The following is a 16,793-nucleotide window of genomic DNA, read 5'->3' as shown; positions in this document are numbered from 1 at the left end:
CACTGATGAGTGATGAATTCAAGTGTAAAATATTTGGTTGATATCAGTATATAAGGAGGAGGCTCTGTCATGGTTTGGAGCTGAATTTCAGCCAGTGGTGTTGGAGATCTGTCAAAACGATTTTTCATGTGTAAAAGTACCACCAGGTTTTTATCCACCATTAAATTCCACCTGAAAAGCATTTGCTGCCTTGTTCTGCATTACAATGATCCAAACATACTGCCAATGCAGTAAAAGCATGCCTAGATAGAAAAAAAACACAGTGGAAGTCAGTCATGGATCGGCCTCCCCAGAGCCCGGACCTCAACAGCACTGAAGCAGTGCGGGGTCATTTAAAGGGGGCCAGCATGCAAAGAAGAGCTTTGTCTTAGCCTGAAGAACTATTCCTGAAGACTACCAAAAATTTCCCAGAGAGAATTCAGGCAGTGTTGAAAAATAAAGGTGGTCGTACCAAATATTGACTTTCATGCTCATTAGAAATGTACAAACTCTGTTTTTGCCTTAGATACTGTATTTCCATATATTTTTATATGTATTTCAATTCAATTCAAGAACTTGTTCCACCTATTTCCCCCTTTTCCAAAATGTAAATATGAAGGGTGGTCTGAGACTGTTGCAGTACTGTATATGCTAAATGAGCTTAACCATTGCAAATAGACCTCATTTTAGCCAAAATGTCCCTTGAGCCCTACTGCTGCTTGTAGACAGCAGGCCCACTGAACAAGATAAAGTGTAATTAGGAGAGGCTTAATGGCCTTGGGAGGGATCCGCATTAGAGCTGCACGTCGACCATGCAAACGACTCCCTAGAACACAACTGTGTATTTTGTGTTTTGAAATGCTACGATATTAACGATTATAACTTGCAATCTTACAGCAGTGTTTTTGCAGTTATGCTCACTGAACTCTGTTTTTTAAAGTCATTAATTTGTTTTCATTAAGGATTTATTTTCTGTTATGAGATGCTGTTGTACCCATGAATATTTTCTCCATTTTAGCACAAGGTTTAAGCAAAGGATTTACAAGCATGCATGGAATAATGGTGCGTCATTGTGTGCTTTGGCCTAATGTCGTGCAGTTACTGTTTGCTGATTTGTTGTCCACAAAGTTGCATGTAAAATGAAAGCAGGTCAACATTTGGTCAGTTGCACTCTTTTATGTGCTCATAGGGGAGAAGGGGAGGCAAAAGAGGAGGGGATATCACAGATCTTCAGAGGCAGATAGAGAGGTTCTGTATACACAAGTAGCAATACAAACAGGAGATCCAGGCTCGATAAGAAAATTAAGGGAAAGGGTGCAACTCAAATAAGCCGAAATTGATACACCAACGGACGAACGAGTCTCTCTCGCTTCCTCATGAAAGCGCCCTCGTTGTCACTTGGAGAACAACAGAGGAAGATGAATGTCGAGGGACGGCTACAGAGGCACATCATTTGGATATTCAGACAGGCATTCTTTGGATTTTCTCATCAGATTTGGATACAGGACTAAATACAACCTGTCAAAAATTGTAAGAATTTTCCTTTGTCTGAGGCTGTGAGCTTCTGGCACCCAGGCAAGATACCGGTGGACTTTTGGATCAAACACGGCTTGTCATTTTAGATGCGAGGGACAAACGCTACACCCTAAGGCAATTGCAGGTTACGGTGCAGCGAGAACACCCAGAGGTGGTTGAAAAATTGTGACTTGGGTGTGTGAGTTATGCACTTCTGTGGTGGACAAGTGAGGCAGAGCATCCACAGACATTCAGATGGATACAGAGTGTTTGTGAGGTGGTTGTTGAATGCATGGTGAGAAGACAAGGAAGGATTTAAGTTTTGCTTTATGTGAAAGATCAAGACGTGTGGAAGAACCTTATTCCTTTTTTTTCTAATATAAAAAAGAAGTTTTCACTTTGGAGTAGCCTTTTATTAAGCAGGAAAAAGTAAGTATAGGTCGCCACGGTAATGGTATTGGATTTTTACTTTTGAGTTACAGGCAGCTTTGAAGGAACAATGAAGGAGCTGGAACAATCCAAAGAGCTGACCTGGGATTTTGACCAATCCTGGAGTTCATTGCTAACACCAGCTGCACGCCTCTGTCTCAACACCTTGGATTTTTCCGACCTCTGGGATGAGGAAGACAGCACAGAGGATGAGGGAACCCTAACAACTATCAAATCATCAATTTGTCTCCGAGCACCTCCGGCGCCCCCTCCTCTTCCTCCCCCACCTCCCCCTCCTCCTTCTCTCGCCTCACCTTTGCCCTCAGCTTCACCTAAAGATGGTACCGTTAAGTCTCGCACTTTGAAGCTTCACTGGAGGGAGCTGCAGAATCTGGCACCGCTCCCCAGGATGACACGCTTTGGGACTCAGACCATTTGGGCCAGACTCGAGCCGGTGAATTTGGATAAAAACCATCTGGAGTACTTGTTTAAGTCTAAAGCCAATAGCAGCAGTCTGAACATTGTTTCAGGGCGGCAGGTGAGACTGATGACAGAGACATCCTTTTGTTCATTCATCCATGTAATTCTGGTTTTCAAATAGCTACAAACTGATGTGCATTATATAGATTAAAATGCCTTAAATCCTTTTTTATTCCCCCTCAACACAGAAGCAGCCATCAATATCGGTGTTGGGAGTGAAGCGCAGCAACATCATAACTATTGCCCTGAGCAGCTTGCCCCCTCCGCGCCTCCTCCCCCCTGCTATCTACAGCATGGACAGCTGTGTGTTAGAAAGAGAGGACATTCAGGTACAGTAAAGGGTAAATCGCCCAGATTTCGAGCTAAAGCATTTTTGTTTGATGAACTACCCAGCAATACCCAGGTAAAATAAAAGGGTTACAAACTAGGTCTAAGATAATCTGTTCTACGCTCATTCCAAAACAGCGTCTTCAGGCACTGATCCCGACTGAAGAGGAACTCTGCCTGATCAAAGAGGCCAAGGCCCAGAACCCTAATGCCTCTCTGGCACCGGCTGAGCTTTGCCTCCTCACTTTGGGGGAAATCCCACACTTGAGCACCAGGCTTCAGCTTTGGGCCTTTGCTCTGGATTACGACTCCTTGGAGAGGGTAAATAAAAATCCAATAATTTCCCACTCACAGATCATTACATAATGAAGCTTTGCCAAGACCCCTTGGTGTCACATTTTTATGCACTCCATCAAACATTTAAGATATTCCCATAGACTTCAGTAAGTCTATAAATAGTCTGGTTTTATCAGTGTTCCTGGATGCATAACAGTGATAACCAAAGAACGGAGAGAGAAGCTTGTTGCAGATGGAAGAAGCTTGCATAAAAGTTGCCTAAAAAGGAGCAGCCAAGGCAAGCTCCTCTCGTTGTTTTTCTATGGCACGCCACCACTCCCACCCATGTGCAGTTTTCATTGCTTGTATTCATGCAGTATCATGGTACACTTTGAACAACACACAATATGTCAGATAATAACACATGAAATGTAATCAAACATGATAAACTACACTTTAGTGCACAGTTTGGAGAACCGCAAATAATGTCTTGCAAAGTTGAATGAAAGTGCAGGACAAGAGATGCTGCTGTATAAGGACACTGCACTTATACAAACTAACACAGGTTCTGCAGGGCAAAAACACCACTGTGATGACTTCTCCTAATACATCACCTGACTAAAAATAAAAGATGGATGTGATGGCTCAACTATTCTATATGAACCACCAAAACGCCCTCTAAATGTATACTCCTCTTAAAAAGGAAATTGCTGAGCCTCTCTTCCATCTGAAGTTGGGCATGGAACAACTGGCAGCCAGCCAGACCTTCAAGTACATCCTGGCGACAGTGCTAGCGATCGGTAACTTTCTCAACGGATGTAAGGTGAGTGCATTCCGACGCAAGCTTGATTTTGTCCATCTTTCCATTATTTCTTGCAACACATTGTTTTATCCCAAGGCCCGTGGTTTTGAGCTGAGTTACCTGGGGAAGCTGTCTCAGGTAAGGGACACACACACTCGCCAGCCCCTGCTGCACCACGTCTGCGTGTTACTGCTGCAGCTCTATCCAGAATCCTCTGACCTCTACTCGGACATCACCGCGGTTACTAAAGGTGGAAAGGTGTGTGGCTGCATCTGTGGATTTGCATTTGTCTAACACAGCTGATTCATTCTGAAGATCACTTATAGAGTCAGTTAAACCAGCAAACTGTGGAAAGCACAAAACCTTCTCTTCTTTACAGTGTGACTACTCCCAAGTCCAGTCTAACTTTACCCAGCTGGAGAGCCTGTGCAAAGCATCATGGGAGCAGGTGAAGCTGCTGAATAAAGCCGACGAAAAGAGGAAAGGAGGAAAGGGGGAAAAGATGAAAGGGATAGGTGATGAGGCCCTGGCCCCGGACGGTTCGCTCCGTCACAGGCTTCCGAAGATTCTGAAAGAGTGTGAGGAAAGGCTGAAAGTCCTAAGAGCCGTCCATCGTAGGGTTATCAACAGGTACTCTAATCATATTTTAAATGATATTTGTTAGCAAACAAAACATTTTCCATCTCAGTCCTTACTCACATAGGCCAAGCACTTTTTCAAGTTTCACTGCTACTTCCTGAGCCGTGGGGACTATTTGTACAGATGTTTTCCATACAAAGTGTACACATCCACAGCAGTCTGCTAGCAATACAAGGAAAAGCACAAGGAAGTTTTCATTGCAGCATCTTAAGCTTCTTTGTGATAAATTTTATCTGAAAGTTCTCTAGCAATTGGTGGTTTCCAGGAGGCCATGGATCTGCCAGTGGGTATGGCAGACTGACTGACTCCTTACTCAACAAGTCTTTGCTTACACCGTTTTTACTTTTTTCTAGGTTCCACTCTTTTCTCCTGTTCCTTGGCTACTCCCGGGCCATGGTGAGGGACACCAAACCGGAGGACTTCTGCAAAACCATCAGTAACTTTTCCCTGGAGTACAGGACCATGCAACAGGCTATCCTACTGCAGAGAGAAAGAGAGCGGGAGCGACAGAAAAATGCGACCGAAAGCCCGGGTCCAAACACCCCTGTAGGAAAAAGAAAAAATCAACAAACTCCATCAAAGGTTATTACACTAAATTAATTTATACAAAAATATTATAGTCAATTTGGGGGGTATGAGGGCACTATTTTATTAATCCATTCATACTCCTCCAGGACAATGATGAGCAGGGTAGGCTGGAGGAGGTACTGAGAACACCCGAGTCCATGTCAAGATTGGATGTTACTTTGCCTCGAAACAGGAAGAGGATGGCTGACCTCCAAGGTACTTTATATAATATGCTCATTCCATTTTTTGTATATATATATATGTACATGTATATGTATACCCCCCCCCCAACAGCCCTTTTGAATGTCTCCCTACTTCTGAGGTCTCAAGGTTGGCCAGTATGATTGTCACGTGTCACAAATGAATTCCTTTTTGTTTACCTCACAGGTGCATTTTCTCGGAAAATGAAGTGGTGACCCTGCTGACATATGCAGAAGCAATGTGTGATTGTTATTAATGGCATTGTTGTTACACTGCAGCTTTACATTTAGAGCACTATACCAGTAAGAGATTGACAAGCGCATGAGATTTCACATGCTATTCAATGTTAATGAATAAAATGGTTTTGGTAAAATAATGGTTTTGATCAAATACATAAAAATATATTCATTTCTATCTCTGTCTTAATGGAAGTAATTCAAATAAACTACAACTTCAACAATCAATTGGATCAAATCTATTGTGTATGTAACATTAACTGAATTTTTCATATTAGCTCCTTAATAAAAAATAAATAAAAGTAAAGACTCAAAATAGAGACTGGCAAGCGTGTCTGTTTTTAGGACTTAACCCCTGCTGCTCTCAACCAGTAAAACACTACAGTTGTGCCTCGGTTTCGGGTTAAAACAAAGCACAGCCATCAATGTTTTAGAGCCACAAACTAGCAGTGTCGTACGTACCGTCGGGTAGTCAATTGATTAGCATACATGAATGTCGTCATCAATGAGCGGCAACGGCAGTGGCAAGAGCACGAAACCTATCAGCGAAGAGATTAAACAGACACGGGCTCAGGATATCCAATCAGAAACTAGGATTCGGAAGCGGGCGTGGCCTTCCCCTGTCGCCAGTGCGAGTCGACGCCATTTCATGTCCACTGGTTTCAAGGTGATACGTTGAGCCAGCGGATCTTTACCCGTGCAAGTAGAAAGAGCGTTGAATTGTTCTCATTTTTAGTGTTAAACTCCTGGTGAGTATTTTTAAATGAGAGATTTTTTTTTACCTTTTTACATTTTTTTGTTTTTGTCCTGACTTTGAACCGTCTTTGGGACTTTTTGTTTTTATTTTTAATGTGTTTTTTCCCCTCCTGGCTGGTATTCCTGAGACTGTGTTGGCTGTAGTGACGTACATTTTGTGATGGCACAAACTGCACAGAAACTAGTTTTAAGTAGCTTCCACAACAACATATAGACTTATATATATTTTTTATTATTATTATTTGTTTTTATTTTTTCGAATACGACATTTTAAAGGCTTGATTTTTGTAGGGATGCCGTGTAAAACTATGATTTATTTGCGTGTGCTCTAATTTCTATGAAGATAAAATATGGAAGGATTTTCTGGACAGTTTTGCCAGAAAGAAAATAAAAGTGTCGCCGTTTTTCTGGGAATATGTTTTTAAATTTTGCATTTTATTCTGGTCCTGTGTTTTGCCTCCACTTGAAACTTGTTATGCGGTCGTTTACAACGAGTCCTAACGACGTATTTTTCCGTTTTCTGTGTGATTTTGGCGGTGTGTTTGCCGCAGCTGATCTCAGGAGTCCTGTTATTTTGCAGGCGAGATGTTTTCCCTCTGTGAGAAGCGGGGGCGTTTTTGGAGGAACATTAAAGCAACAGTGCTTTTATGTATCGCACGTTCATGGACGGGGGAGGGAGGGGGGGATGTAACACTGGCACTACAGAATTATGCATTTGGTAATTTTGATATAATTACTCATTTTTTGTGTTTTAACAATCTTGGCAATGTACTCTGAGCTGTGCAGCTGCTTAGACCTGAAGTGCTCAAGTGGGCCTGCTGTAAGGCAGGCTTATAGACCTATGTGGGGTTTTTTTTAGCCTTTCATTGGATTTAAAGCTTTATGAATTAATATTTATATACTAATAAACAAACTTATAATCAATTATGCAACATTTTACAGTGGAAAGTCAATGAAGTCTACTTTTTTTTTTTTTTTTTTTTGACCCACCTTGCTCTACCCAACTTCCACGGTCCCCAAGTGGGTGTGGTCTGCAGTGAAGTGGCCTTAAGCAGGGGTGTTGTTCTGACCCCTACATGGAGGGCAGGCAGGAGGCCAAAATAAAGCACCCACCGCCCTTTTCGCAGACCACTGATTCCTTTGTGGGTCAGTTTACATTAACATAGAAGCTCAGATAGCAAAATTGTTTTTTTTTGTGTTATAAATGATAGAGTTCAGTGAAGAGATGCAGATTTAAAATGTCAATTTCTCCTTCAGAATCCCTGGTGTTAAAGGTAGTATAACAGCTAATCCAGGTTTATCGTTCTGTAGAATGAAAAAAAGTTAAATGTAATAAAGTTGAAGTCCTACTGAACTCACTATCATGTAATTATTTTTAAATTTCAGGATTTTTCCAGAAGGTATAAAGTAAAAACACTCTTTGGTAGGTACTACATTTTTTTTAATGCAGTACTCATAATTACCTCTAGGGGCACTTGCACTCCAATTTGATAAACACCGGTTTCACAATATTACCAGATCTGTTAAGAATAAAATCTTCATCTTTATTCTAGCTGTACTAAATGGACAGAACTGTACTGTACATCTACAGGAGCTGCTCAGTCATGGTAACCCAGGCCATGAAGCTCCTGGTGCACAGTGTTTGTGCTGATGTTAATGCAAGAGGAGATTTGCAGCTCTGCAGTAATTTGCTTAGCAGGGGTTTTGTGACCTTTAAACATCGGCGACCCCGGTCTGTAACTTTACAACATCGGGCACGCTACTACTTCAAAATGCTTCCATCTTGCAATAACACCACTTAAAGCTGATCGTGGAATATCTAAGATCGAGGAAACCTCATCAGAAGTCCAGTACGTCTGTACTACCTAAAGTGCATATAGTTAAACAGTCATGAGCTGTAATAAGTATCTTTATTGTAGATGTGATTTTTAAAATGTCTAATCATATTTTTCCATTAGTGTTTTTAAATTTTGGTTTAAGAAGAAATTCCTTGGAAAACTTGACTTCTCATATTCCCGGATCTCTTGTCACCGCAGTGTGATGTAGAGCTCACAACTTATCCTAAATAAGTGATGAGCCGCTTTTGTAGCGTTCATGTTTTTTGCCCTGACGTTTTCTCCCCTGCTTGTTGTGATGACAGCATCAGAACAGTCTAGAAACCTTCTTTTCTAATTTCTACCTTTTTTTTTGTTTCCCCCGTTTAGTTTTTGAAGCCACTTTTTTCAGCAGCAGCAAATCGTAAGTTGGTCTACACTTTTTTGTTTTTTCACCTCAACTTTTGCATCATTTTTTTTAATATATTACTCCACTTTCACCCCTTTTTGGCATTAGTCTATTTTCTACCTCCCCCACCACCCCCTTTTTTTCTTTTTTGTTTAAAAGTAGAGAGTAGTTCGGGGGGCTTTGGGTGCTGTAAAAGAAGAGAAATCAGCCACTTAATTTTCAAACTGTTTGGCCCTAATGGCCTCATAAATGCGCCTCCCAGTTTGTGATAATCAGATGCATCATGCTGTTGATTGTGAGTGGCCCAGTTTGTGTTGGAGCTGATTGCTGGATAACACCTCTTCAAATCTTCCCACATAAAGTGCTTAGATGAAGGAAAAGCACCGACAGAGACCAAAAAGAGGACTGTTTCTCCTTCTTTGGAGTGATTTTTTTCCCCTGTTCTTTTTGTTGTGAGTGTGCATGTTAATTGACAAATTAAAAAGTGCTCCATTACTTACGTAAACACAAAGTTGCCTGCTCTATAAGAGGCAATTATCTGTCCCTAAAGTGGCTTTTTACTGCAGCATGCAAGGGAAATAACCTTAATGAGTGACTAATTCAGTAATCACTAAACACTGATTTTTTTTTCTGCCCCTTTTTTTCTTTTTTTTTAAATTCAGATATTTTTTTAACAAGTTCCATTTCACCTTTTCACCTCCATCATCTCTGATCTGATTTGGAAAACAAATCAAAAGAACCTCTGGTGACGACCACGTCGCCACTTTCTGCTCCCTGAATGTGTATTAAAAAAACCTCTAGCAGAGCTGCTCTTGTCATTTTGTCTCGTCTGTCTTCAAGCATGAATCCTGAGAGCTGCAGTGTGTTGTCACAGTTGAAGCACAAACACAAATCCAACACTCAGAGGGAAGCTGAACAGTGAACAGGTTTTTTATGGAGTTGTAAAATGAGGCCCAGATGAGGCAGTGGATAAGAAAAGTTCCACAGAGGTGTGTTGAGCCATTAATGAGTGACTATAATAAGCAGTTGTTCCTGAATAATGAGCCCCCACATGTTGAATTTAGAATTAAATCACAAGGGGACCACAAACTATCATGCAATTGAATAGAACTGGAAACGTAACAGGCCTGCAGTGAATGCTAGTTAAAGGAAGTGAACACAAATGGCTCCAAATATCATTACACATAAAAGACAAACAAGGTCCTCCAATTGATGGGCATGTGCCCAAAGATTTGAAAATTGCAAAATTGGTGTTTGCAAGATATTTGCCTGTTTCAGTCCAAACACAAGCTTCCCATCCACATGCCTATAACATACAAGGGTTTAATGTTCCTTTCTCCATCTTGTGTGTAAATATAACTTGACTGGTTGTGTTTAGCATCAGATATTCAGATCACACTAGAGTGCACGTGTGCCTTGATATTCTTGCCTAAACCCCCCACAAAGCTTTAGAAACATAAGCTAAAGAGGCCACAGTTGTCCCCGGCACCTCCTGAACACGCCCCATGTTGTAGACGTCCTGTCAGCTCGCCAAACAGTAGACGCATCCTGGCCAAAATCATGCAGTGGCAAGCAGCGCTTTCAGCTGTGGCCAGAATGCTGTAAACTGTAATCCTCTGCTAGGAGTCACCAGCCAGAGCGGGGAGAGGCTGCTGGGCGCCGTTGTTTTGGCAGCTGAGGCGTGACTTTGCAGTAGCTGAAGTGGTGGATAATGAGATGAATGACTCTGGGGACTGAGCAAAGAAGATCATTTCCCGCATGCTGGGGTTTAAAGTTTACTACAGAATTGTGACCAGAATAAAATAAAGACTTCTTATGAAATCACCCTTTTCCTGTAGTGTCGCTTTGACACTGCATTCAGGGACTTGTCCCCCTCTCCTGCAGTGTTACATAACTTTGCAGTATTGGCCACTGGTGAGACACCAATCCAGCAACAGTGTGGCAAGACTGTACTAATTAAAATCAACGCTGGTACGCCACTGACTGCATGCATACACTGTGCGTTTATGCAGAACAGCAACAGGAGAAGCTTCCAAAACTGCACCGATGCAAGTGAAACATGACGTGATGCAAAACTTTCATGTCAGCAGAGCCGTCAGAGGGGACTCTAACATGTGGCAGCCAACATGGCGGATTGTTACTGGCATACACCGAAAGAAGGGGATCGTACCTGCAGACTCGCGAAGTGCACATGACGCAAACTTCCTGGTGTGCGACGATCCAATTTTGATGCAGTCGGCACTTCAGAGGTTGCTGTGTTTATTAAGCTGTACAACACATTTTATAAGCTTTGTCCAGCTGCTGTAATGCAAAGAAAATCATTTTAGCTTCTTCACCCTCTGTGGAGGATGAAGGTTATTGGATTTGCTCACGAGTGAATATGCTTGTTTTTGTCATAACAATTTATCCCACAGGTTTTTAAAATATTTTAACACCTCTTTCCATTTTAATCCCCTTTTTTGGCCAAATATGAGGAAAAATCCTATCTTTTGGAGGTGCAGCAAAAATCCCCCCCACAGTCTCCATGTTTCATAGCTTCTCCACGATCCTCTTCTCTCCAACAGACACAGACAGGCAGACCTCCACCGACCCGAGTACAGACACAATGGAGTGAGTGCTGGCTGCTTCATGACCCGATCACACTGTCTACTCTGTCTAGTATCTATTTTTAGATGCTCTTGATAGTGCAAACTTGCAGTTAGTGTGTAAGGGGTAAGAAGCACAACTTAAAGTTCCTTGTGCGTAACAGTAATTGCAGTGGCATTCTCATATGATTATAATGAGGCTATTATGTAATTAGAGATAAATGAACTCAGTTTGATTAAAGAGAATTAATACCTGTATTCACAATGACGAAGCATGTGAAGCTTTTCATACACAAAATGCCAAAAATTAGTTGGAACGGCTGCTGGTTTTAACATTTTAGAAGTCAGGTTTTCATCTTTGGATGTTTTATAAACTATTAGATCAAAAGAAATTCATCAATAATCAATTCACTGACTATCATTCTGAATTCTCAAAGGCAGTGTGATTCAAGTCATACCGTTAAAGAACTTGAAGGTTCAACACTCACACTGACCTTTGAGCAGAGATTATCATTAAACTTTAGTACAAGACAAATCTATATCACACCTTCTTGTTTCTCTAAACACTGCTGACCTCCACATGCTGACCTGCTTTTCTTTCCCCACTGCTATCTTCACCCATGCACTCACCCTTCTCTTTCTGCCTCCCTGCCAGTTGGTCATCATCCTCCTCCTCCAGCCTGATGGCCAGCAGCAACGTGACCAACAAGACCGACCCCCACTCCCTCAACTCCCGCGTCTTCATCGGCAACCTCAACACCCTGCTGGTCACCAAGGCCGATGTGGAGGCGATCTTCTCCAAGTACGGCAAGATCTTCGGCTGCTCCGTCCACAAGGGCTACGCCTTCGTCCAGTACTCCAACGAGAGGAACGCCAGGGCCGCCGTGGCCGGGGAGGACGGCCGCATGATCGTTGGACAGGTGCTAGGTGAGATGGAGGAAAAAAACAGCATGTTAAGGTATTGCTTGGTAATGTCACTGAAGAATAAAGCAAGTTAACCAATAATATAATACTATTTGCACTACATTAAAGACTTTTGGAAGTGTTAGATAGTATATTTTGTTACCATATTTTGTGATCTAGGTATGCCTCCTTCTGTGCAGCGTATATGTGATATAGGTAAAGTTGTGGCAGTAGCTTTATATTTACTGCACTGAAAGCAAAATCAGTCTTTCTAATTTGGCAGGAAAGCAAATGAATACATTTTCCAACCTCCTATTTTTCTAATCACGAGTGCATTTAGAAAATTGTATGGAGGCACAAAGTATAGGCTGTAAATATGTTCACTCCCTGACTTGTATCTGTTACAATGTGCAGTTTATTTGCTCACCTACAGATTAAAATCTGGGACGTCCTTCCCATTTCACAGTTTAAACACATGCTGCTGCCCTCTAGTGTTACAATCAAGTAAAATGAAGTAAAGAAAGAGGAGAGTTGCTTCATATCCACTCTGAACAAGAGCAGAGGAGCCTCTCTGTTGTTCAGGCAAATAAAAATAAATGTGAGGACTTATTTGCCGATACAGTCTGTTAGAGGTAAAACCTGCACTAGTCTGACAAAAATAACATACCAGATGGAGATGTGGTGTGATGTGTTTGATGAAATTTCACACATTCTCTCCCATAGCGTTTTTCTTTCCTGGATTTCTAGTCCATCCTACCTTACCTCGATGTTTCTCCTCCTACAGACATCAATCTGGCAGGTGAACCGAAGCCTCATAGATCGAAGACAGTGAAGCGATCTGCAGGAGACATGTACAGGTGTGTGCATGCTGCTTTGCTCTCAGTCACAGTGCAGCAGCTTTAGCACATTGCTGGCTAATCTTTCTGTCCCCTCTCTTTTCACAGTTCATCTTTTGATTTGGACTACGACTTCCAAAGAGATTACTATGACAGGTAAGCAGTTTATTCTTTACACATGTAAGAATAATCTGCCTGCTGCTCAGCACATTTTTGGCCAGCTGGGGGGTTGTAAAGCAGCTTGCAGAGCCAGTAAGCTCAACACTTTGATGCTCTCCTTCTCAGAATGTACTCCTACCAGTCCCGGGTGCCTCCTCCTCCTCCCCCTCTGTCCCGCGCGGTCATCCCCTCCAAACGTCCCAGGGTGAGCCTGAGCAGCGGAGGGAGCCGACGAACCAAGACCAGCTTCTCCTCCTCCTCCTCCAAGAGCAGCCAGAGAACTTCACGTACAAGTAGGTTCCTCACAGAGTCATCCATGCCGTCTTTACTGGTGACTTCCAAAGGTCATCTCAGTAGTGGCTTATCCCATATTTCCCCTACAGTGAAGGCAGATGATCTACAGACCATAAAAAGGGAGCTTACACAGATCAAACACAAGGTGGACTACCTGTTGGAGAGCTTAGACCACATGGAGAAGGACCACAGCAAGAAATCAGGTGGGTCCTACTTTGATTTTAGGGCAGCCAGGCATCACGTCAACAGCCTAAAAACCTCCAATGTGAGACCAAGAATGCATTTACAAACAGACACGTGTACGTGATTATTTACTTGTCTGGTTGGCATTAGCTAATACCAGTTCAAGCAAAGTCCACTTCTTCCAAAAGAGAAGATGTCATTTTTTTTCACAAATATATTCTCTGTGACTCACACTGCACAAAGATGAGTCATGGAGGTGCTTATGCAAATGTTAAATATACATTTCATGCACCCAGCGCCATCAATTATATAAACGTTTCAGGTATGGAGCAGACTGGCAGAAACAGAAAAATCAGCTTTTTATTTGAGTGTTTTTGTGTGTTTTCTTTCCACCCTCTACTCAGAGATGAAAAGCTCCAAACCTGAGCCAGGTGAAGTGTCTCCTCTTCACTCATCTACCTCCAGCAAGAAGGAAGACAGTCTGAAGAGGGGCAAAGAGAGCCGGGAGCTGAATGACTCAGAGGAGGAGGGAGACCTGCTGGAGGATGAAGATGAGGTGAGGACAGGGGGAAAAGGAAAGGAGGACATCAGCAGCTGTTTTAAACAAGTTGTTGTATGCACATAGTTTGTTTTCAGCTATTATTCAACAGGCGAATTTAGTGCAAAGAACCTAACATGATTTATTTTTAAAACCATAAATCCAAAAAAGTTGGGATGATGTTAAAATATAAATAAAATTATTTCCAAAAACCATAAAACAATATTTCTTTCATAGTAGAGCAAAGGAAATATCAGATGTTTAAAGCTGGACATTTTACTGTTTTGTGAAAAATAGAAGCTCATTTTACCGGTCCGTGAGTCGTTTGGTACTGGGCCACGAGAGTTGAGGCTCAGGTGTGAAATGTATGGTTTTCAGGGTTTTTATCGGTTTTCAGCGTTATTTTGTTATCGTTTTAATCGTTAACTCGGTTTTTCTGGGTCTTTTCACGTGTGTTATGAATAAATCTTCTTTTTTTTCGGTACCGGTACTAGTTTTATTTTGTTGTATTTATCCGCGACACCTTAAAGGCCGGTCCGTGAAAATATTTTCGGGCATAAACCGGTCCGTGGCGCAAAAAAGGTTGGGGACCGCTGATCTACAGAGCATAACGTCATCAAAAGATTCAGAGCATAAGGCCAAAGACCAGTATTGATCTTCGGGCCCTGAGGCAGCACTGCATTAAAAACAGACATGACTGTGTCATGGAAATCACTGCATGGGCTCAGAAACACTTTTAGAGATGTGGAAAAGCTTCATAAGTGCTGAAAGGTATACAGATGAAGTCTTTGTCGGCAGAGGCCTTGCATACGTTGTAGATATATATTGATCATAATCATTGCATTTGATAGTTATACTTACATTTTACACACCGTCCCAACTACTGTGGAGTTTGGGCTTCATTTGCTTGATCCATGTGTCAAATACTGACGTTAACCTTTGTCCTGTGTGTGTGTCCCTGTGTGCAGACGAAAAGCAGAGGGAGAGAGGACGATGATGATGATGAAGGTGAGCAGGAGGAAGGAGAAGACGATAGTGCTAACGGAGATGAATCCTGAATGTGAAACACACACACTCACATTTCTCCACACCAGACTTGTACGCAGTGGTCATGTCTGCTGAACTGACTGGACAGTTATTTACATCATATGGTAGCTATCACTCCTCTCATGTACAAATTCACAGATATGAGAAGTACTTGTTTCAGAATTTTCTTTCAAGTCGGGAAGGTAAATATACTCTTTTTTTTTTATTTGACTTTTTATATGAACATGTTTCTGCTTCTTTCACATAAACAGCAAACTCAGCCGAGCTTAACTGTAACGTTTTATGTGTTTGAACGATTTGTCACAACGGATTAAAGAACTGATTGAAAAATCGAGTCCCTTACCAGCTATTAGCTAGCTAGCTCAAGTGCCGCGGTTTGAACTAGTGTGTAGTCTTTAATGTTGGTGGGCTCCTGCTAGACGTTTTAACATTTAAAATGTATTGCTGATCCAGCTGCTGCACAGCTGCCTCCTAACCAGCAGGTGGCAGTGTGTCCCAATAAGTGGCCCACACAAAGGCCACAAAGAGTACTTCTTTTGTTCTCAGAAAATCTTGGACTTCTGCTTGTCGGATAATGCCACAAGCATGTGCTCGTTTGTGGCCACACAGATCCTCACTGGTCCTGAAATAGTCTTGTGTGCTGCAGAGGTGTGATGACCTTTACTGACCTTGACTTGTGTAATGCAGTGATGCTCCATGTTTGTTTGTGTCCGTCTCTTCTGTTTCCTGTTTCATCTGACTGCACTGGTAAAAGTGAATAAACATGTTTTCCAGTGTGGAGCCTCTGTGAGCCTTTCATCCAGTCCAGATGCACACAGTCGCTGTGGCATTCAGGTGGGGCTAAATCAATGAACTGAACTGAGAAACTGTGCGTTATGCAACAGTGTGCTGAGTTGACAGGTTGAGGCTTCAGTGAGCAGGATTTTTATAACTAATTTGGTATTTTCTCATATACCTCCAGGTCCATGTAGTTAGTTTTAGCTCTAAAATTCCTACAAAGGTTTGTTAACAGCTGTGCACACTGACCCTTCACATCACACAAGACTTGTGACTCAGCTGGTCGAGCGGCTTGTCTACCAATTAGAAAGAAAGCAGATTGATCGCGGGCTCCTGTACTCTTCAGGCTGCATGCCAAAGTGTCTTTTGGGCAAGATGCAGAAGCCCGAGTTGCTCCTGATGCATCCATTGGAGTGAGTGTGTGAACGTGAAAGTGCTGTATGAATACTGTATTTTTCGCACTATACGGCGCACTTAAAATTAAATTTTCTCAAAAATATACAGCTTACAATCCGGTGCGCCTTATGTTTGAATTCTGGTTGTGCTTACTGACCTCAAAACGATTTTATGTGGTACACAGCGCTCAAAAATCTGTCAAAAAATGTTTTAGTGCGACTTTGGTAATCTACGAAGCCGCATCGCTTGATGGATTGTTGGAGCATTATGGCTACTGTAGTCAGGAGCCTCGCGGAGTAATCTGGGTCCAAAACGCCGTCCGCTTCAGGTCCCAAAATCAAACGATCACTGCGGCATCACTGAGTTAAAAACTGTCTAAATTCTTTCATCTTTAATAAAATGATCAGCGTTGCTGCTTTACCAGGTGTAACGATTAAGTTTAATATCCAGGCAGAATGTATTAAATTTAACTGAGTTAGAAGTCAGCAGGAAGTTAGCTCACTTGTTTCCACCTAAACATGCTATATCATGTTTAGGTGGAAAATAAATCAAGGCACTAAAAGGCATCATTCCCATCATTGAAAACTTAGAAATCGGTTTCTATGACAGGTAAGCAGTTTATAAGTACCGTAGTAAGGTTTAAAA

General features: G+C 42.0%; 2 protein-coding genes and 1 long non-coding RNA gene across 10 annotated transcripts; 2 read left to right on the top strand and 1 right to left on the bottom strand.

Annotated features, from left to right (window-relative positions):
- The first annotated feature begins 1,343 nt into the window (after positions 1 to 1,343).
- On the top strand, positions 1,344 to 5,679 carry LOC146714393 (FH1/FH2 domain-containing protein 1). 2 transcript variants are annotated; one of them, XM_085450867.1, is made up of 9 exons: positions 1,344 to 2,461; positions 2,592 to 2,732; positions 2,869 to 3,051; positions 3,710 to 3,829; positions 3,905 to 4,066; positions 4,188 to 4,438; positions 4,801 to 5,029; positions 5,122 to 5,230; positions 5,402 to 5,679. In XM_085450867.1, exons 1-9 carry the CDS (start codon positions 1,994 to 1,996, stop codon positions 5,428 to 5,430), a joined length of 1,692 nt encoding a protein of 563 aa, XP_085306993.1. In that variant the 5' UTR covers positions 1,344 to 1,993; the 3' UTR covers positions 5,431 to 5,679. The 2 variants fall into 2 exon arrangements, with proteins under 2 accessions (XP_085306993.1, XP_085306992.1); XM_085450866.1 differs by having other exon boundaries at positions 3,710 to 4,066.
- A 434-nt stretch (positions 5,680 to 6,113) lies between these two features.
- On the top strand, positions 6,114 to 15,749 carry hnrnpcb (heterogeneous nuclear ribonucleoprotein C b). Of its 7 annotated transcripts, none has more exons than XM_085450873.1 (10): positions 6,179 to 6,200; positions 8,412 to 8,445; positions 10,995 to 11,040; positions 11,671 to 11,942; positions 12,703 to 12,775; positions 12,863 to 12,910; positions 13,040 to 13,206; positions 13,297 to 13,410; positions 13,795 to 13,946; positions 14,897 to 15,749. In XM_085450873.1, the coding sequence occupies exons 3-10, from the start codon at positions 11,036 to 11,038 to the stop codon at positions 14,984 to 14,986; spliced, it is 921 nt and encodes a 306-aa protein (XP_085306999.1). In that variant the 5' UTR covers positions 6,179 to 6,200; positions 8,412 to 8,445; positions 10,995 to 11,035; the 3' UTR covers positions 14,987 to 15,749. The 7 variants fall into 7 exon arrangements, with proteins under 7 accessions (XP_085306998.1, XP_085306997.1, XP_085306999.1 ...); XM_085450870.1 differs by lacking the exon at positions 6,179 to 6,200 and adding an exon at positions 7,601 to 7,630; XM_085450872.1 differs by lacking the exon at positions 10,995 to 11,040 and having other exon boundaries at positions 6,114 to 6,200.
- LOC146714392 (uncharacterized) lies at positions 8,318 to 11,709 on the bottom strand. Its single transcript, XR_014918812.1, has 2 exons — positions 11,646 to 11,709; positions 8,318 to 10,731 (listed from the first exon to the last, which is right to left on the bottom strand). It is a non-coding gene; the product is annotated as an uncharacterized LOC146714392 (long non-coding RNA).
- Positions 15,750 to 16,793: the final 1,044 nt, after the last annotated feature.

This window comes from Copadichromis virginalis, linkage group LG3 (genome assembly GCF_057382275.1).
Source record: "Copadichromis virginalis isolate Kocher_CV1m ecotype Utaka linkage group LG3, C_Virginalis_male_GT1.1, whole genome shotgun sequence".
Lineage (NCBI taxonomy): Eukaryota > Metazoa > Chordata > Actinopteri > Cichliformes > Cichlidae > Copadichromis > Copadichromis virginalis.
Note: the sequence above shows the minus strand (reverse complement) of the source record. Positions and strands in the feature narration are given on the sequence as shown.